This window comes from Notolepis coatsorum, assembly GCF_963971535.1.
Source record: "Notolepis coatsorum genome assembly, chromosome: 10".
NCBI lineage: Eukaryota > Metazoa > Chordata > Actinopteri > Aulopiformes > Paralepididae > Notolepis > Notolepis coatsorum.
In genome coordinates, this window is record NC_140174.1 from 41,954,151 (window position 1) to 41,976,762 (window position 22,612).

General features: G+C 45.7%; 1 protein-coding gene across 3 annotated transcripts in view; it reads left to right on the plus strand.

The window, feature by feature from the left end:
- The window catches only part of entpd1 (ectonucleoside triphosphate diphosphohydrolase 1), a 62,525-nt gene that overhangs the window by 20,355 nt on the left and 19,558 nt on the right, over positions 1-22,612 (plus strand). For all 3 annotated transcript variants that reach the window (XM_084323666.1, XM_084323667.1, XM_084323665.1), the window contains exons 3-4: positions 2,712-2,829; positions 20,300-20,450. In XM_084323666.1, coding sequence (XP_084179792.1) covers positions 2,712-2,829; positions 20,300-20,450 — 269 coding nt within the window. The remainder of the gene's footprint in view (positions 1-2,711; positions 2,830-20,299; positions 20,451-22,612) is intronic.

A 22,612-nucleotide genomic window follows, 5' to 3' on the forward strand; every position in this document is an offset into this window, starting at 1 on the left:
GGAAGAAACAACCCCACTACCACAATTAAAGTTTACCCAAATCAAAAGCCCTGGGTAGACAAATCCGTCCGTGAAGCTCTGAAAGCGCGCACCACAGCATACAACGCCGGCCTGGTGGCAGGCAACATGAATGACCACAAGGTGGCGCGATACAACGTAAGGAGGACAGTAATAGAGGCAAATCGGCGCTACAGGGATAAAATTGAACTTCAGTTTGAACAGGCTGACTCCAGAGCTATGTGGCAGGGCCTCAAAACGATGACTACAAAGGCACCTCCCTCAAACTGAACAGTGACATCTCCTTAGCTAATGATCTCAATACCTTCTATGCGAGGTTTGAGGCTGGGAATAACAACACCAGCCTACAAGCCACGGCAATGGGGGGGGGGGGTCTGCTGATGGAGACTCAGTGTTCAGGGTAACAGAGCATGAGGTGAGGCGGACCTTTAAAAAAGTGAATATCAGGAAGGCAGCAGGACCGGACGGCATCCCCGGCCGCGTCCTAAAAGTCTGTGCCGACCAACTGACCCCGGTATTCACTGACATATTTAACCTGTCCTTAGAACAGGCTGTCATCCCCACCTGCCTGAAGAAGTCCACTATCATCCCTGTACCTAAAAAATCCAAGCCTGCTTGCCTCAACGACTACCGCCCTGTAGCTCTCACCTCCATAGCCATGAAGTGCTTTGAGAAGCTAGTAAAGGGCTACATCTGCTCCTCCCTCCCCATCAACCTGGACCCCCTGCAATTTGCATACCACCCCAACAGGTCCACGGAGGACGCCATAGCCCATGTGCTGCACACAGCAGCATCACACCTGGACAAGAGGAAGGGGAACTATGTGAGAATGCTATTCATCGACTACAGCTCGGCATTCAATACCATAGTCCCCACCAAACTCATAGCCAAGCTCAGGGACCTGGGCTTGAACTATGACCTCTGCCAGTGGGTCTTGGACTTCCTGACAGGCAGACCCCAGGTGGTGAGAGCACGCAACTGCACCTCCTCATCCATCACCCTCAACATAGGGGCCCCCCAGGGCTGTGTTCTGAGTCCCCTCCTCTACTCCCTGTACACACACGACTGTGTGGCTCAGCGGAGTAACAACACAATCATCAAATTAGCTGACGACACAGTAGTGGTGGGCCTGATCTCTGCAAACGACGAGAGGGCCTACCTGGAAGAGGTCAAGGTCCTGGCGGGATGGTGCCAGGAGAACAGCCTCTCCCTGAACGTCAGCAAAGCTAAGGAGATGATTGTGGACTTTAGGAGGTCGGGGGTCAAGGACTACAGCCCCCTCAGCATCGACGGGGCACCGGTTGAGAGAGTGAACAGTTTTAAGTACCTCGGAGCCCACATATCCGAGGACTTGACATGGACCACACACATTGACAGTGTTGTGAAGAAGGCACGACAACGCCTCTACTTCCTCAGGCGCCTAAGGAAGTTCCAAGTCAGTCAGAAGATCCTTAAGAACTTCTACTCATGTACAATAGAGAGCATCCTGACTGGCAACATCACCTCCTGGTTTGGGAATAGCACTGCACAAGACCGAAGCAGACTACAGAGAGTGACACGTTCAGCCGAACGCACAATTGGAGGGGGGCTTCCCACCCTCCAGAACATTTACAACAAGTGGTGCAGGGGTAAGGCTAAGATAATCATCAAGGACTCCAGCCACCCGAACAACTGCCTCTTTGAACTGCTGCGGTCAGGCAAGCGATACCGGAGTCTCAAGGCGAGCACAGAAAGACTCAGAAGAAGCTTCTATCCCCAGGCCATCAGGCTGCTCAACAAACAATAAACACTATGCAACAACCATCAAATGCACACGCACACACTCACTTTAAACAAACAACACACTGCAGCACCCACTCTCCACACTTTAGATCACCTAAACACACTTTATATTTATTGGTAAAGGATTTGCACTACAACTCGTACACCTTACTGTAAATTGTACCTAAATTGTACCTCATCCCATTTCTGCTTTGCACTATATAGTATTGTATATTAGTACATTGCACAGTATATTGTATGGTAACTCAGTTACTTCTATTCTGCATCGAACATTGTACATATGTCTATACTGAACACTGTGACCTCTATTTTTACTTCTATTTTACATGCTATACTATTTTATTTCATACTTATCTTGTCTAGCACAGTCTCTGGAGCGTAACAGTAAGAAGCATTTTGTATAAAAGTACTCTGTACTTCTGTATGACAACTATTAAAGGAACTTGAACTTGAACTTGACGAAACACCAGTGAAGGGAGGTGCCCACTTGATAACCCTGGTGATATGCTGGCTCTCGCTGCCTATCTATCTACATGTTGGGTTGTGATGGCCATTGGGGGCCATGTGTTAGGGTATGTGTAGCATCAGCATTGTCTATACCTTGAGCTCTCATTCTAACCATTTCCTCCTGCACCCACACCCCTTACCCTAAACCCTTTACCCTAAACCCTAAATGTCTTAATCAGGTAAATTCGTATAATGCTGCTTTGCGGTGGAATCCCCCTTTATGATCAGAGTGTTGAATGGGTCTCTCTCTCTCTCTCTCTCTCTCTCTCTCTCTCTCTCTCTCTCTCTCTCTCTCTCTCTCTCTCTCTCTCTCTCTCTTCTTCTTTCTCTCTCTCTCTCTCTCTCTCTCTCTCTCTCTCTCTCTCTCTCTTCTCTCTCTCTCTCTCTCTCTCTCTCTCCACTAGTATGGGATTGTGCTTGATGCCGGCTCATCCCATACAGCTGCGTACATCTATCAGTGGCCGGCGGAGAAGGACAACGATACTGGCAGAGTTAAACAGATCCAATCCTGCAAAGTCGATGGTATGTGTATATAAATATGACACATAAAAATGCACTCACACGCACGCACGCACACACACACACACACACACACACACACACACACACACACACACACACACACACACACACACACACACACGTGAACGTGCATGAAGGTGTTGTGCACGCAACCAAACATTTTGCACACTCATAAATCAGACTAAGTGATGATGGGAGCAAAACCCAACGTACTTGCTTTTCTTCTGATTAGTTGGTGGTGCGTTAACCTACTAACTGTATGTACAGTAGTCACATATTATGTTTATGTTTATTAAAGGATCCCCATTAGAGACGCATGAAAGAGCCTCTAGTCTTCCTGAGGTCCTGAAATATTCATATTCAGCCCTCCTCTACTTCATCTGCATCTAATGAATCAGTGCAGCCCTCCTCTACTTTGCTGCAGTTAGACTTTTGTTTCGTTTTCAGATGAGTTTCGCTTTTCCAGCTCGCAACGTAGCGGGAGGCAAGTCACACTTTCGTTTTGTCACCTGAGCACAGTGATGTAGTACACTGCCAAAGCAGTAGGTGGCAGTAGGTGGCGAACATGAAGGCAATTTTCAACCAATCAGAACTTGAATGTGCCAATACACTTCCTGCAAAGAAAATGTCAACAAGGCGGGCGCCGCCATCTTTGCCTATTTACCCAATGCAGCACTTCAGCAAAGTGTAATAAAAGTGCAATAAACAAAACGGATACATTCACTGTGTGTTCTGCCTCTCATTTGTTGATGAAACAAAACTAACATCAACACAAGTGACCACCAAGAGCGGATAGTTTAGTCTCAAAAAGGATCGGCAATGTTGTTAGCTACATGCTAACGTGACTGGAATATGCCAGTATAACAGTATAGCATTGTGGCTAGAAGCTAACGCTAGCTCACGTTAACCACCCAGCACCAAACTGATGATATCGGGAGCTATCAGTAGCTAGATAACATTAGAGACAACGCTGTGTGTATTAAACAAAGGTGAATAGATGACTGGGCCATTTTGTTTAATACTTGTTAAGATTGAAAGAGGAGCTTGAGCTAACAGGGTCTGATAGCTAACGCTAGCTCACGTTAGCCAGCGGCAGTGCTCATGCAATCGGTAATGCTAGCAGAATTAATGGATGTATACTTTATTTAACATATTGCATAATGGGTACAATACGGCTCAATACAAACAATTGTTAAGGGAATGCAGACTGTTGTAGCTTGGACTGGGGTCCTTATAACAATAACTTGACAACACATGGTAGCTGCAGCTATTTGGGACAGCTCTGTTGTCACCGGAAGGGCACGCAGATGGTATCTACTGCGCATGGGCGTTTTCGCAACAAAGGCTCCGCGCAGATTACACGACATTTGGCGCTACTCCAAAACGGAAAACAGTAGGGCCACAACGTATCCGGCAAAAACGGCATTTCTATGTAATAGGGACATCAAACGTATTCAAAAACGTATAAAAACGAGCACAAAAACACTGTGTGTAACAAGCACCTTAACCCTAACCCTCCACTACTTAATCTCCTCTACTTATACTGATTTCTTTTTTAACCTTTTATTTACCCAGGGTAGGTTCTCTGAGCACGAATGCTCTTTTTCAGTAACGCCCTGCTTCACATTCACACAGTTCCATTCACACCTGGGAGCTGCCCAGTAACAACCACAGTCTGACACCGGCCCCCCTCATTGACGCACTTGGTCCCCTGGGTCCAAACCTCTCCACCTCTGTCAGGAACCTCAGGGTCATCTTCGACAGCAATTTTAAATTTGACAAACAGGTCAGTGCCGTAGTCAAAAACAGTTTTTACCACCTTAGACTCCTGGCGAAGACAAAGGCATACCTCTCCCAAAGTAACCTAGAGACGGTGATACATGCCTTTGTCACCACTCGCCTCGACTACTGCAATGCCCTTTACACGGGCATCGACAAATCCCTGCTTCGCCGCCTACAACTGGTGTAGAACGCAGCCGTGCGCCTCCTCACCAAAACAAAAAAACATGAACACATCAGCCCAGTTTTGGCCTCGCTCCACTGGCTGCCTGTTCGCTTTAGGATCCTAAATGTTAGCCTAAATGTTTTTAAATCACTAAATGGCACGGCTCCTCCCTATCTGTCTGAGCTCTTGCACCGCCACACCCCCCACCGATCCCTCAGATCAGCTGACCAGCTGCTATTGGTTGTGCCTAGAATTAGGCTCAAGACTAGGGGAGACAGAGCTTTCTCCACCACAGCGCCTAGACTGTGGAACAGCCTCCCCCTCAGTGTACGGACCGCCCAGACCGTGCAGGCTTTTAAATCACTTTTAAAAACCTACCTGTTCTCCTTGGCCTTCCCCCCCACTTAATCACTACTAGACCCCTGGCCCTTCTATCCTCTTTGTTTTACTGTGCCCTACCTGTTTTTATTACTTTCATTGCTTTACTATGTTTTTAATCTTATATCTTGCATCACATTATTTTGTTTTTATCAACCTGCCTGTGAAGCACTTTGGTGCCAGCTGCCGCTGCCTGGACATGTGCTATATAAATAAAATTGACTTGACTTGACTTGACTGTTGACCACTGAGCAACTCCACTGGAGCAGTTGGGGGTTAGGTAGGTGCCTTGCTCAAGGGCACTTCAGCGGTTGGTATTGAGGGACAGGAGAGAGTTATTCATTCACTTTCCCTCCCAGATTCTTCCTGCCAGTCCAGGGGATCGAACCGGCGACCTTCTGGTCACAAACCCGCTTCTCTAACCTTTAGGGCACCGCTGTCCACTAAATGTGAGCATATAGGGCTGTCGACATGTTTTATTGTTGTTTACACGCAAAACATAAGACAAATCCAACTGTTTATTTTTCAATAAATACTCCCCCCCCCTCAAAAACACGCACATCATAATCATTAGCACCCCAAGAAATACTTACAAACAATTTGAGATTTCAATTGGCTAGAGTCTTTGGTTACTCTTAACTCATTCAACGCCAGGGGGCTCTCGCCATCTCTGCTCTCCCCATCTCTGCTCTCTAGCGCCAGCTTTCCATTGCCTATTTTCACGACATTTCACGATCTTTGTGGATCTATTGTATATTCTATATTATAGCTATGGAGAAAATAGTCCAGCTCATTTGACAGACACAATTTGTAGTCTATGTAATACGTATATGTTTGCGTGTTATCCCGTGGTGAATATTGTATAGTTTCAGAGTGATCCGGGCTAATTCCTGGAAGCTGAGTTATGGAGCGCTACTGTATGTGCATTTTGCGAAAGTCGTTTGCGTTGCTCGCCTGGACACGATATTATTTCCAAATCAAAGGTATATAATAGGTATTATGTTTCATCATGAAGGCATCAAAGGGGGGGTGGGGGTCGTTTTGTGATGCTCTGATCGTCAGCAACGGCATACATTTTGAATACTACATACGTTGATCGGTGCGATCGATGTGAAATCATTGTAGGATCAAAGTAGGATTGATATCATATAGTCCTTACCTTTGCTAGGAGTTATTCCAAAATGAATATTCCAATTGTCTGATCACGATTTCCAGTATTGATGTCCATCGGGTCCCTGACATGAAATGGCAAAAAATATGCATCAAGTGTGCTGGACGCGTTCCAAGTTGCTTGAATGAAGCGTTTCACTTGCCTGGGTCCAAATTCTCCACCCGGACCATATAAAATGTAACACACAGTGTGAAATAAGGTTTCAAAGGGTAGGCGATACTGCCACCTAGCAGGATTCGGCCGGCATTGCACTCTCGGGGTCTCAGAATGAGTTCCAATGATAACACTGAGGTCCGTGAGAGTGTATAGATTCTATACTATAGAATATTAAAGGGGACATGCATTATGAATGGCTTTTTTCTGTGTTTAGCATGGTTTTATAGTCATAGGGGTTAGTATCAATGGGTCTCATTCTCCAAACATTTTCAAAGTGTTCTTTTGGAAGACTTATCTTGGAACCACTGAGACAGAATCAATGACAAGTTCACTCTGAGTCCCGAACGTGCTGGTAATATGTCTTAAGTGGCTGAAACGGTCGCACAAATGATATGATCTGATATCTGCTTGGCGAATGTGATTCTGTCTTAAACTCAAAAGCGCGTTCCCGTTCAGGTCATTTGCATACAAAACAACGCCTCCAGAGCTCCTTATAAGGCAAAGTAATGACGCAGCTGTGTGGAAATGGATGCGGAAGCATCCATTTGAATGTATTGTCATCATAATACAGCTTGTGGTACACCTGCCGCAGCGCGCGCACGCACACACACGCGCAGTATACTGTAGCCTACGGCGTAATGAATGAACGCAGTATAGGCTTATTATTCCATTAATGCCTACGGTGTAATGAATGAATGCAGTATAGGCTTATTATTCCATTAATGCCTACGGTGTAATGAATGAACGCAGTATAGGCTTATTATTCCATTAATGACTTGTTGCATTAGGATTTAGTATATACTATATGCTCTGCGCTACGTACAGTATAGGTACAGTACAGTCTGTACTTATACTGTACGTAGGGCAGAGGCAGAGCATATATAGTATCTACTAAATCCTAATGAAACAAGTAACTAGAATATATTAAGCCTATACTGTTCATTAGACACGTAGGCCATACTGGCGCACACAAGACTTGCTATTTCCATGCGATTAGCTTTAGTTCTTATTTATTTATTTATCCACTGTCATTTCAGTGTTGGTGTATAGGCTATATAGTGTATTTCAATATAAGTTTAATTGATTAATGATATATTCGAAGGAATGCAGGTTTATAGCTATATCAACCCCTCCAATGTACAGTAAATTACCAAGTATGGTTTTGTCAATATTCCAATGTACAGTTTTGCTTGTACAGTGTCCCCCACCCACCCCTCCTACCCAACCTCCTCCAACAGTTTCTACGTCAAATGTATATACTCTCTTTTCTGGACTATTTATGTATCACAAACAGTACTGTATTTGCAAATCTGGTATGTCATAAATGTATAGATGTAGCAGTACTGTCTATCTGTATGTCGTGTGTGTCATATATGTTATGATGAATTGAAAATGGGGGACCCTGATGTAAACAAGACGAAAGTCTTTCTCTGGTCTGCATCCCCTTAACAATTGTATGTAATTGAGCTGTACTGTACTGTATCCATTCTGCAATCTGTTAATAAAGTTTTCAATCAATCAATCAATCAATCAAACAAAGGTCTGTCCCATTGTATACCAATCAATGGGATACATTGCATGTTGACCTGCATTCTTTCAAATGTATATAATTAATCATTAAAACAGATGTGTAACAAATAAGAAATACAAATTCCACAGAAGGCATTAAATAATTATTATTTTCAATCATTTCACAATAATTGCATAATTGTGTTTGAATATCTGAGTAATTAAAGTAATTATACATTTGTCCAAAATAGCTGGTTCAGATATGGTTAAGCAGCTGCCCTGTGATCAGATGAATCCATATTATTTATTTTTCCGACATCAAATGCGTAATTTCTTATCGTACAAATATTGTCATATTTATTTTAATTATGATTAAGTAATTAATTCCAAGGAGGCTTGTAGCGTTAACATGAAGGAATCACTATGAGAACACTGTCTGTCAAGTTAATAAAAATTTCAATTAGTCAATCAATCATAAGAGTGCTCCTCAGCACTCTTAAATCTGCTCTCAGCCACGCTCAAATCTGATCTCATGAAAATTTGGGGACTCGCGCTCCCAGCCCTAATATGTCTTAAATGGGCAGAAATCTGCCTAAGAGGAAATGTTTGGTCGCAAATTCGTTTGGGAATGAGACCCAATGAGTCTGTGTCTCTAATTACCATATTGACTCATCAGTCTAGTCTCGAGTTCACAAGATCTTCCCTCACTCAACTAAGCTGTTCTGATTTGATGGTTTTGCTGATGTTAATATAGCACTGATTTGCATAACTAACGCCCCCTCTATGGTTGACAGCGACAGCAGAGCGAGTGGAAAATCTTCACTTTCTCAAACAGAGCGTGGCAGATAGTGTAACCCGACACTTCCTCAAACGAGAAAGTGCACGACTGCGACTCTGCGAGGGAGAGAGAGAGATAGAGAGGGAGAGATCAGGGACGTGCACAGGACTTTAGAGGGGCAGGTGCTCAAAGGCTGAAAAGGGCACTACACTTGTGTTGTGTGTATATATTAACCGAGCGCGCATAGCGCGCGAGCGCAATTTTTAAGGGCCCTTTTCGGGCGGGGGGCCCCCTTTTTATGCTTTTTGGGGGGTTTTGGTGATCAAATATTGAATATTGAACTATAATAATCAGTGCAGGAGCTCACTTATCCTTGAAAGACACTTTTATCACTGACTTAAAAGGCCCATACATCTCCATAAATGTTCAGGGGGGAGGGAATAAGTGCTTACCCTACAGACCCCAAGAAGTGCTGTATATTCTGTATTGTTTAATATAAATGCATTTTTTATTCCAATCCCGATTAGTATTTGAGATTCCCAAATCCCATCGGACTTGACTTCTTCGTGTCCCTCAATGAGTGTAATACCAGCATTCAACAGCGGTTTCTATCATCATCATCATCACCACCCACGCTATGCATAAAATATATAGGTCCGCGGAGAGGCGCGCTGAGGAGGCTGTGCAAACTGCAATGGAATATGGGGCATCTCTCTCTCTTTACCTAATATTTTGATTCTATCCTGACATTTTTCAGTTGGAAGGTATATGCGTAACGGTAAAAAAAAATATAAATAAAATATTTTTCTTTATTTTTTTATTTTTTTCAAAAAGGGCACTTTTTTGATGAGGATCAAAAAGGCAGGTGCTCAGGCACCCCTTGGCCTCTATGTGTGCACGTGCCTGGGAGAGATAGAGAGGGGGACCCGTCTTCTCTCACACACGCGGCGTTTACACAGTGGTCCATGCCTCCATGTGTCCCTCTCTCGCTCCCTCTCTATCTCTCTCTTTCCCTCACAGTCGAGCACCAGCATATCACTGTAATATCTTTGCGCATGCTCCCACGCGCACGCCCGTATTCCGACGACCCGGGACCCCTCCGGCTGGAGTACTTTCCTGCCGTGGATCGAGTACGCCCACAACTCCTTGTCCTCCGCGGCCACAGGTCAGTCCCCCTTCGAATCGTCTCTGGGCTACCTACCCCCACTGTTCCCTGCGCAGGAGGAGGAGATCTCTGTTCCCTCGGAGCAGGAGCACCTTCACCGCTCGTCCGGCAGCTGCTGGACGTGCGTCGCCGCGGCTACCAGTACCTGGTCGATTAGGAGGGCTACGCCCCGGAGGAGCGCAGCTGGATCTCCCGCGGGATGGTTCTGGACCCTGACCTCGTCCGGGACTTCCATCAGGCCAACCCTGACAAGCCTGGAGGGCCGCCAGGGGGCGCCCGTAGAGGGGGGGGTCCTGTCATAATCACGGCGAGAGCCTTCTTCACTCCTCCTCATCCTCCCCCACTTTCACGACGGAAGCCTCACTCAGCCCTTATCCTCTCACACCCATATATGGGCAGCATCCGTTCCCCGGATTCACATGCTGCCAAGCTCATCAATCAACACGGCTGTTTCTCATCCCCTGATTCACACGCTGCCAGCTCTTCACTCAACACGGCTGTCACTCATCCCCTCATCAACAAGATGGTACATCAACTGGCAGATCCTGTTCCATCTTCGTGGGAGTGTTAAACTACCTTCCTAGGACCTCCGCTCCAGTACACCTCCTACCTGGACATCCCGTGCTGCACAAGGAGTGCTCCTGCTCTCACCCACGACACAGCCCTGTGTCTACCTGCCTCGTGCTGCACAAGGAGTGCACCTGTCCTAACCTCAAGAACATTCTCCCGTACTGCACAAGGAGTGCACCTGTACTAACCCCAAGAACATTCCTGTACCTGTCTGTCGCACATTCCAAATTGTCAAACTGTCTGCTTGGGGAAACTATATTAAAACACCCTAAAACGCTCCATTCTCTCTCCTCCTGTGTTCTGCTATTGGGCTCCGCCAAATCCCATCCTCACACTTTGTCCTAAATAATGCACGTCATAGCTATACGGCGCACGCAACACACACTATGTGGTTATTTTAATAACGGAGCATTGCAAATGTGAATCCCGCTGGGATATTTTTAATGAATGTTATTAAATCCGAGGTTATTGTAAAAGGCCTATTGGGCGTTTTGACTCTGATCCGTTTCATATTCTCTGCTGTGGATGTATTTGCTTAACCGGAGCGCCCGGATTGTGTTTCATTCAAGCATAAATTGAAGCGTATTTACGCGTGGATTGTGGATGTGAATTACGAGGAATCTGAATCTGTGGATTATTGAATAGTATCACTGTCACACGTTATTGTGATATTGTAACTGGGATTAAAATGTCTGATGAGGAGATGCACTGTTTGACGGACTTGATGATGCGGGATGTGGGAAAAGTGAATGAGCATGTTATTACAAATAGACAAGGCCACGCTGGTAATTATAGTAGATACTTTCTGTAATTACCTACACCTACGTAGGGAAGCCTTTGATGTTTTGATGAATGAATTTGAGAAAATGCATCAATCTGTTCAAGCACTGTTATCTGATGATGAAAAAGAGGGTCATGAACATGACATAAACCAAAGGTTAATCAATTCAATGCATTTATGGATGATGTCCGAAACAGATTAAAACCTGATTAATAGTAAAAGCCTCTCTGACACCGTTATTTCGGGGGTCGCGCCTTGAAAATGTTGGGAAGTGGGAACCATGTATTTATATAGTACATGATACCTAAGTGCATACAGTACAGATATCCTCATAAGTATCTATTAATTCGTATAAATTAGATACTCTTTGGGCTTGTTTTTATCTACTTATTGTGAAAGAGTTGAAATAATTATTTTTGCTAGCAAGATCTCATTTGATTATTCATTTCTATTAAGCCTACTGCAGGCACATTTAAAGAAATATAATCTGATTGATTGGGGTAATGAGGGATTTACAATTTGCCTATAGATATGCATTTAACTTGTCTGCGATATCTTCCCGTTAGAAAATCATGGTTTTCGGGGATCGACACCTCCCCCTTTTCAGGTAAGACGGCCACGTCCAATTATCCGGATTACTGAAGTCTGGTTCGAATTAACAAGATTGTTTGAGACCAAATCAGCCTTCGAGAAACCGAGATAGCCTGACTTCAATCATCGGGTTAATTTAAGCTGGCTAATGGGACTTTTGATCGACTTAGTTGAACCAGGTACGGGGAACGGGGCACAGCTTCTTAACTGCTTCACAACGTAATTAAAAAGGCACTTCACAGAAAAACAACACCAATTTATTTTTCACATAATCTCACACATACTTGCATATCCCAAGGTTCTAAACTGTTTTGCACACATTAATTTAGTTATTGTGTAGTGACAGTTATCAGAGGACACTGAAACCTTGTGTTGTGTTAATTACAGCTCGATGAAATGATGTCGATTACAAAATAGAGATAAGGATTGCAATAGGGATTGCTATTTTGATGACATCACAGGAGGAGATATTCAAACTCTCAATACCTGTCAAACTAGATCAATGTGTGCAAAACAGTTTAGAGCCTTGGGATATGTGTGAGATTATGTGCATCTTTTCTGTGAAATACTGGTTGTATAGTGCTGCATGCGATTCTTCTGTAACATACTTCATACCAAGGTTAAATTCCTCATCATGGCTGACGCATGCGATCATCTCCTCATATTGTGCATTGAAATAGAGGAAAATTAAGATGATTTCGGTCATTTTCTGGTGTACTGACTCACATGAAAAATTCATACAATGAATTTCAAGCCAGTTACGCTGTGTCAGCTCGATGGGCTACTGACATAGCTTGTATTTCTGTTCCCAGAGCGACTGCTTCTGTGAGAGACATTCTGTTCCCCTCTCAATCCCAACTGCTGCTCCCGAGATCAGAAAGTACACATAATGTGCAAAACCACCTGCCGTTCAGAGGCTGGGAAATTTCTTTTATTTAAAGCTGCTGGGTGCCTCTGGGAGTCTGTGGGCTTGACAAGTGATGCAGAGCTTGCTCTATTTCTGCCGGGCAGGTAAACTCACTCTTGGTAATTGCTCCAAAGTTGCCTACAGCAGCAAAATGGTTTTATTTAAAGAATATAGGTTTAACCAAAAGAAAACAAAAGCAGGTGTGTATATGATCCATCTGTGGAATCAGTGTGAATGCAACATGTGGCATGTGTGAAGATATGTGCTGTGGTGTGTGTTGCAGAGAGAGAGAGAGAGAGAGAGAGAGAGAGAGAGAGAGAGAGAGAGAGAGAGAGAGAGAGAGAGAGAGAGAGAGAGAGAGAGAGAGAGAGAGATGGTGAATCTAGTTCACCCCATTAATCGGGTTAGTCCCATTAGGACACACTGCTACAACCTGAGACCCAGAACATCAGTTTGGATACACACACAACACACACACACACACACACACACACACACACACACACACACACACACACACACACACACACACACACACACACACACACACACACACACACACACACACACACACACACACACACACACGCGCACACACACACGCACGCACACACACACAGATCGGGCTGCGACGAGGAGTTAGTATGTAACCCTCTCCTTCATGTTATTCATGGTGATGTCTGTAGTTTACATTTACATTTACATTTAGTCATTTAGCTGACGCTTTTATCCAAAGCGACTTACAAGTTCTGTACGACAAGTCATCAGGTGCATGACAGTAAGTTTAGTTTGGGTTAGATTTTTTCCCCATTATTTGAGATAATGGTTGAAGAAGTGCGTCTTTAGTCGACGGCGAAAGATTGGACGGGATTCGGCTGTCCTAACTGGGGTGGGTAGTTCATTCCACCATTGTGGGGCAAGGACTGAGAATAGGCGGCTTCTCTTTGATGACCCTCCCGGAGCTCTGATAGGAGTAGGTCTGAGGCGGCCAGAAGATGCAGAGCGTAGGGGTCTTGAGGGTGTGTAGTTAGAGACCATTGACCGGAGGTAGGCGGGAGCTGTCTGTAGTTAACCCTCTCAGTCATGTTATTCATGATGGTGTCTGTAGTTAACCCTCTCCTTCATGTTATTCATGGTGATGTCTGTAGTTAACCCTCTCATTCATGTTATTCATGATGGTGTCTGTAGTTAACCCTCTCATTCATGGTATTCATGATGGTGTCTGTAGTTTACCCTCTCCTTCAGATAGTGGTGTCTGTAGTTAACCCTCTCCTTCAGATAGTGGTGTCTGTAGTTAACTCTCTCCTTCAGATAGTGGTGTCTGTAGTTAACTCTCCTTCAGATAGTGGTGTCTGTAGTTAACCCTCTCCTTCAGATAGTGGTGTCTGTAGTTAACCCTCTCCTTCAGATAGTGGTGTCTGTAGTTAACCCTCTCCTTCAGATAGTGGTGTCTGTAGTTAACCCTCTCCTTCAGATAGTGGTGTCTGTAGTTAACCCTCTCCTTCAGATAGTGGTCTGTAGTTAAATCAAATCAAATCAAATGTGTTTGTAAGGCCCGACAACACACGTTAATGTCCCCATGGGCCTGACACGTCTTCTTTAAACAAGCCAAGAAGAAACGTTAGGTTATGACTATAACCAAGTTCTGTTAGTTAGGGGCGATGCTTGGCATCGCTACTGCACTATCTCGCGTACGTGCACGCGTACTGAATAAACCACAAATGTACCTCTAATACCAGTATTAGTCTGACCACACCCCTCATCAGCTTACCTTCATAAGCAGGTGTGTGGTCACCTGCTCTCCTCCTTCCCAAGCTTTCACCACAAGGTGAGGATAAGGGCTGCAGCGGCCGTCCGATGCCAAGCATCGCCCCTAACTAACAGAACTTGGTTATAGTCATAACCTAACGTTCTGTATCGTTAGTGGCTTAGCTTGGCATCGCTACTGCACAAGGGAGGCCAAGCGGAGCCACTTGGCTGACAAATACACCCCGCTGACAGCCCCCCAAAACCATCAGAACAGGGAGGGCCGAGCCCCCCCGACCCCCCCTAATGGAGGGTAGCCCCCCTATTAGGGACGTCACGGGAGGGCGACGGACCCGACCGTGCGAAGAGGCACTCAAGCAACTCAACGCACAGGGTGAGCAGACCGTGGCTTGACCCCACGACTACACACACGCACAACCCGCATGCCACCCGGGAACGAACGGAGGAACAACCTCGTTACTGCCCCCAGAATCACGGGGTCAAGGGCAAACCCAACCCCGTGGCAAGGCCGTAGCAGCGGAGCACGAAGGAAGACCCAGACCCACCAAAAGGACTGGACTCCCTAGAATGGGGGCCCGGAGAAGTCCATGATGCCAGCATCAAGACCCCACCAGGGGGGCACGTAGTGCCCCGCCCCCCACATCGCCAGCGTATTCGGACAAAGGCCCCTCAGTTACTGCACCTGGTATTCCCAGGCGGAACCAACCAGGCCAGAACCTGCCCAGCTTCCGAGATCGGACGAGAACGGGCGTGTTCAGGTCGGTATGGCCGTAAGCCGAGCGGGCCCCGTCCCCCCAATAGTACACCGCCTGGCACACTGACCCTGCAGAATAGGCAGTCAGCATGGCCGTAAGCACACAAAAAAGGTTAACCAACGGAAGCAGGCAGCGCACCGGGGAAAAACCAGGCAACAGGCTGTTAACCCTAGCCTGGAGACTGCGGACGAGACAGGCGCCAGAGGGGACAGCTGAACACAGCCGCCCCGGCGGAAGGAGCGTAAGCTGGCGGTGTTGCATGACCAAGCCTCCATTTAACAACCCCCACCCAGAGGGGTCGAGGCAGAGAAGGCTGACACGATTGGCAGACGTCATGAACGTGCAGGGGCACCCTCAAACGGTGAACCCGGGAGTTGACACTGCTCCAACACACCAGGGAATCAACCACCTCGGTGTTACCCAATGCGGTGGTTGTTCCTATAACCCCTCAAGAAAAAACTCCAAAACACACCTGCGGGTATACACCGGCTATACCGCAGTACAAGTGTTTCAGTTTCCAAAAAGGGTTAACCCAGGCCTACGGGTCGCAAACATCACTTCGGACCGGGCCTGGCGGTACGGGAAGCACAGGGTCACCAGAGGAGGTCAAAAAACCACCCCCACAGGCCCCTCTTCGCCATGCGTGAGAGAGGAGCGAAAAATAATGGAGAACCAGCCCCTAAGCACACCGTACCTGGTATTCCCCGGCGGTCTCCCAACCAAGTACTAACCAGGACCAACCTGTGTAGCGGCCGAGATCCGACGAGATCGAGAGCGTACAGAATGGCATGGCTGTAAGCCATGACGACAGTGCTGAGTAAAAACATACCCAACCAGGGTCTCCATAGCGCTTAACCCTGTGACACCCAGACCGACCTGGCATTTTTCCCCCTGAAAAAAGCCCAAGTCCCTCAGGGTACCAGAACAGCAGATCTGCATCCCCGGCGGACAACGGGTTCAACTGATCTGGACCAGCGTGACCAGAACCAGTCCCGTGCCCTAACCACGCCGACATGCCTACTCCAGGAGAAGGGCAGATATGCGTGTTGATCTTAACATGAAAAGAAGGCGCCACCCAGACGTTCGGACGAACCGCGCCTGGTGGCCCACCCCAAGGGCGTGAGACCCCACTACATATGTTCAGATCCATCCCGTCATCATCCCCCAGACATGAACGAGAATCCGTCGACAACCCACCCAGGTCATGGGATGTGGTCGCCGGAAGAGGAAAAACCCCCATCTCAGTTGCTTTATAAAAACGCTGTTTCAACCACAAGCAACCAAGGCGTGCCAGTCAATCGCCTGTTTACAGCGAGCTAGCACTATACGTGCGTCGGGACACACCCCCATCAATGAACAGGCTATTTAGACCTGTCATTGAATCCCCAAGGCGCCCAGGGGAACGACAAGAGGGGTGTGACACTCCCTAACTCCAACACTTCTGGAATAGAAAGAAGGAAGCATCAACAGTATGTATCCCAGTCTACACAGCCGGGGTAAAAAATGTTCACATTTTTACATCCCACCACCCTCCCATAGGAAAGAGACGGGGATCCCCAGAGAGACTTCCCACGCGAGCTGTACAGATTGAAAAGAATATATTGCACCTCGAGCCATGTAAAAAACTGGTTCTAGGGCCTCCGGGGAAGAGGCACTGAACCCATACACACTCAATAAACGAATTGAATCGAATATACATACAATAGAAAAGGACCCTTCTAGAGGGTCCACTCACTTTGACAATCTGAGGAGGAAGGCTCTGTACTCTGATGGAGGCTTCCTCACATGGAAGAAGGAGTCCGAACTCACAGAAGGCCTGAATAGGCGCTTGGTGAGGAGGAGCCCTGACCACCCCCCCTGAAAACAGATCCATCACATGGACCTGAACAGCACACGGAAGTCCTACCAACAGAGACGCGCACGGTGACGTACTCTATGGCGGGGGAATTCCTGCGGTGCACACGCCCAATATACCAGGCCGTGGGACCAGGAACTCCCTCCCCCCCCCCCCCCCCCCCCCCCGTAACGTGCCGAACCGCCACGTGACGGGAACCTTGAAGGACAGGGGGTGTACCCCTGACCGACAGAACAATGGGGAGAGGAAAGGTTACCAGTTCACCCCTTTACGACCCCACACCCATGATACGACGTAACGACAAAAAGAGAATATGACACAGTCATAGTCAGCTCCATGAAGCGTTTCACAGCTCCACACAGCGCATGAGCTAACCTGCTATCTGATTTTTACTAAGGAAAAACACAGAATAGAGAAGGCTCTAAGAACCCCGGTCCAACATACACATGTGCTTCTGTGGCCAGTACAACCCAGTTGTAGGTCACATGACACACACAACCCATCATCACCTACAAAAAATGGCAAAAACACTCAACAGAGGAACGCCGTTTTTTTCACAATGAGAGAATACATCATTCTTGATTAGTATCGACCACAGGCCTTGCTAAGCACACATGACAGCAACCAAACCAATTTCCCTTTAGGAAATAAGTTTCTCCAGCAGATTTAGCACAACCTCAGCAATCAAGCTAAGAGTTACATCGTATCCCTACCACACAAAAGACACAATTAATGCACAACATGTCTGATAGGAGGTGATAAAGTCCCCAGGGAACCGGGGGGGAAAAACACAATCCTCCTATTTTACCCTCAATACGGCCAGTTAAAACAGGAAAACCTGTTAATGTGTGAACTCACTGTTCATTGTCATTACAGTCTGAGAAAGAACATTCTTTTACTCACTTGTCACCAAGCATAGCTTCATAGGTTAGTTGCCTTAGTAGTGAGTACACGGTACACATAAACACCATGATGTTTCTCACACAACAACCAGATCAATACATCACGATCTGCACGGAGAAGCTAACTGCCAGTGACAAAAACAGCTCACACACAACCCGCAACGTATCCCAAATGCATTGCAACAACACACGTTTTGGGAAAAAACACCGTTATTCACAATACATTTAGCAAAGTAAAACCAGAAGACGTGTTATGAGGTCTGGCCAACCCCGTACCTACCCGGAACGCAGATCAGCGAAGTGCAGTCACAAGACACCGTAGAACACAGCCGTCCTGTGTTGTTCGATCCGGGCAGCGTCGCCGCTCCACCAGTCGCTACAGTCCTCTTTGTTGACGCAATCCCCGTCTAGGCTCAGGCAGGGTCGACGAACATCCCCTGTCAAGGATGACGTCGTGGTCAAGAGTGTAAAACATGTTAAAATCAAAGCACGTTCAACAGAATAGCATCAAGCTAACGGCTGCTCCAACCGTTCGGGTGCTATTGCTTCCGCTCGCGAGACGCCGATCTAACGACGCACGCGATCAGAAGCGAGCTCCCGGCGGCGCGCGAGAAGCTAAGCTACCCCGCGCCAGGCCACTGACCGGCTAACCGAAAGCTATGAACATGTAAACAATGACATAACACTCACCCAGACAGGCCGCCGTTCTGAACCCCTCCTCACTTTTTAAGAGAAAAGAGAAAACAAGACGCCAACACCGCTTCACAACGGTGACATTACCACGTCCGGCGGAATCAGCACAGTACCAACTGGCCTGTATAGCTGACTTTGAACATGAATCTGCCGCTATCGCACATTACATGCACATATCCCCTCGTGAAGGAATACTCTCATTTGGATATGAAAGATGGGGTCTTAACACGGTGACAGAGAGAATCCACTCGTCCAGAACACACAGGGATCACCAGTGTCAATGGTCGCGGCCCACTAGTTAAAACTATAATGGTCGCCAGACCAAGGCCTTCTGTCGCCTAGGCGGCTAAACAAAGGACCCCAGCCTGGGGCCGGTTTCCATAAACTTTGTCAAGTAGCCCCCATAGCACTAACAGACAAGTGGAGCCCGCCAGCAAACACTACTCACCCAACCTGGAACGCACCGCTCCTCACAACAGCGGCATGTCCGACAGTTCAGCTGTGGCCTGACAGGTTTCACCCCAACAAACACAGCAAGGAACTGCAGTTGAGAAGCATGCAGCGGCGTGCTCCCAATACGAAAACCGGTGGAGGGTTTTTAGAATGATCATCATCTTCTAGACACTCCAGTACGAAGACAATATCGCCGTATTTTCTCGAAAATAGTGAGAGAGAAAACAAAGATATGATGTCAACGTATCCTTGTTTCCCAAGCTGTTCCTAATCCAATTTCTTCCATCATGGTGTCTATATATAGTGTGGGGATCTACCGAGGCACCTCTTCCTTGTGGTGAAAGCGAGAAGGAGGAGAGCAGGTGACCACACACCTGCTTATGAAGGTAAGCTGATGAGGGGTGTGGTCAGACTAATACTGGTATTAGAGGTACATTTGTGGTTTATTCAGTACGCGTGCACGTACGCGAGATAGTGCAGTAGCGATGCCAAGCTAAGCCACTAACGATACAGAACATCACAATAAATCAAGAACCAAACAAAAACACCATGAAGTCCAAATTTTTTAAAATAAAATAAATAAACGCAACACTCCCAGACATACTCACTAAAACCTAGCAATGGGAAAAAATGCACCACAGTTAACCCTCTCTTTCAGATAGTGGTGTCTGTGTAGTTAACCCTCTCCTTCAGACAGTAGTGTTTGGAACACAGTCTGCGTAGCTGCAGATCTCTCTCCATGTGTTTCTCTCCCTTCATAGAGGAAGCCGTTCATCCTCTCACAGTATGAAGAACGACCTCCACACAATTGAAAGCTGCCAAGAGGGAGATAATCCATCTAGTTAATCCCATTCTCTGAAAGTCATGCCTGCGGCGCCGCATACGGAGAGAGAGAGGACGTTTCCATCACTCCAGTCACTGGTTTCACTTACACTAAAGTTCTCTCCAAGGATTCGAACCAGCAACATTCCCATAACCAGCTGAACAAAGTCGGCTTCTCTGACCTCAAGGCTCATTTTTATCTTTTATGGTTACCGTACGGTTGGCGGTTCACCCTCTCCGTTCCTATGTTTAACCCTTTCCTTTGCCTGTAGGTCCAGGTATCTCCAGCTATGCAGCCTCTCCGTGGAAGGCAGGGGAGTCTCTGAGAGTGTGTATGCAGAAGGCAGAGCACCTGGTCCCCAGCTCGAGACACCATGAGACCCCCCTCTATCTGGGGGCTACAGCGGGCATGAGGCTGCTCAAGTAGGGTGAACACACATACACACACACATGCACACACATACACACACACGCACATACATGCACACACACACAAACTGGTTAGAGGGGTATGGATATTTTTGTGAGAGCTGAAGATCATTCCACGGATCTGTGGCATTAAAACAAAAGGCTGACTTTGATTTGATTTGATTTGAAATCTTTATTTCGAACATGCAAATGAATACAAACAAACAAATAACTAAACAAAAGCAAAACACAACTCAATCTACATGTTCGAAAAGGAGTAAGAAGAAGTATACACTTATTTAATCCTACCCCTTTTCCACTACTCAAATGAGTGTACTATTTTAAAACATAAAATATATATATATATATATATATATATGCAAAACAAAAAAAACGATATATGTAAAACATGAAAGAAATTAAATAAAAATGTAATAAAATTAAAATGTAAACACTCGTGAATATCAAGTCCCTTCCTCATCCCTGTACCTCGTGAACATAATTTCCTTATACATCAGTTTGAATTGTCTCATGTTTGGACATTGCTTTAGCACCACATTTAGACTGTTCCACAGTTTCACTCCACATATTGAGATGCAGTGTCTTCTCATGGTAGTGCGTACAAGTTAATTGGAATGTTTCAGATAGGATCCATACTGGGTCCGTCTAGGAACATTGTTATATAAGGTGGTAATTTCCCAATGGCCTTAAAGATAAACAGATACCAATGTGTATTGCTCCTCTCTGCCAGAGAAGACCAACCCACTTTATCACACATACACTTTAATTAACCGGAAGGTTTCCGACCCTATGCAACCGCACCAACGGGTGAATCAGGGTAACAGTTTAGATCAGGGGTCAGCAACCTTTTTGACATGGAGTGCCTGTTTGAAATATAGTTGTAACTAGTGTGCCTCAACAATATTCCATGCATCGTAATTTTTTTCTTCTCATAATCAGGTCTTTTTAATGATAATTTTTACATTATTACATCATTATTGTTATTGTTATTATTAACAATATTATTATGATGGTTGTATCAACCCTAAATCTGAGTTGGGGGGGGGGGGGGGGGAATGCAATGCAGACAAACAGCTGCATACAGTGCGACCATTTCACTCACATTTGCCCATTCATTTTTGGACACATCACACACCATCGGTTTGTGTACTGTACGTGTGCTGTCATAGCTCCACCTACAGGCCTAATGGAGAACACCAGGAGAACACCAGGATGTGAATGGAGGGTGAATGTGAGGTATATTGTGTAAATAAGTTTTGATTGATCGCAAGACTACACTGTAAAAAAAATTATAATAATAAGTTACCAGAACTTAAAAATATTGAGTTCAGTTACTGCGCATTAAGGTTTTCAGTTTTCAATCCATAATAAGTTAACAGAAAAATAAGTACACAACCACATTATTTCAACCTAATAAAACTATGTTTATTGTCATTGTTTTAAGAACACAAGTTGACTTGGTAATACTCACATTTTGTGTAAAAAAAAAATGGCTTTTAACATGTGCAATGTTCAATGAAATAGAAAAATAAATAATACAATTTGTTGATTAATCCCACTGGTCACAATGGTGACCGTAATAATGTTTTTGTTATAAGGCTCTGCAAATGTTACTGAATGATGTAGCAATGTATTTCCAGCTAAATTGAAATAATAAACAAATAAAGGGTCTCAATTAAATATGTGGTAGTAAAAATAACCTGTGGGAGGATTTCAACAAGATAAATGCGACAACAGTGCAAAATATTTCACTATAATATTTCAAAGCAAAAAAAGAAAAAATACTTTTTTTTCTTTTTTTTTTTTAAATGTTTACTGCTGCCCCCTGTGCCTATGCAAATTCCCCCGCGTGCCTATGCAGGCACGCGTGCCTAGGGTTGCCTACCCCTGGTTTAGATGATGCAATCTATTACTGGAAGCAGATGGCTGTAAAACGCTTTGATTATGTTATATTAACAACGAGGGGGATAGTTTCTCATTTCATATTTTTCGGTAACTTTACATTGAGATCGAAAGAACAGATTTTAATTGTACTGGTTCTTTAAATCTGCACTTGCGTTGACAGTCACTCCAAACGATCCAGGATGTAAGCACTGTGAGCCTACTGTGTTTCTGTTTGAGTTGTATTAGTAATGAGCTTCATCTCTGAGCTGCAG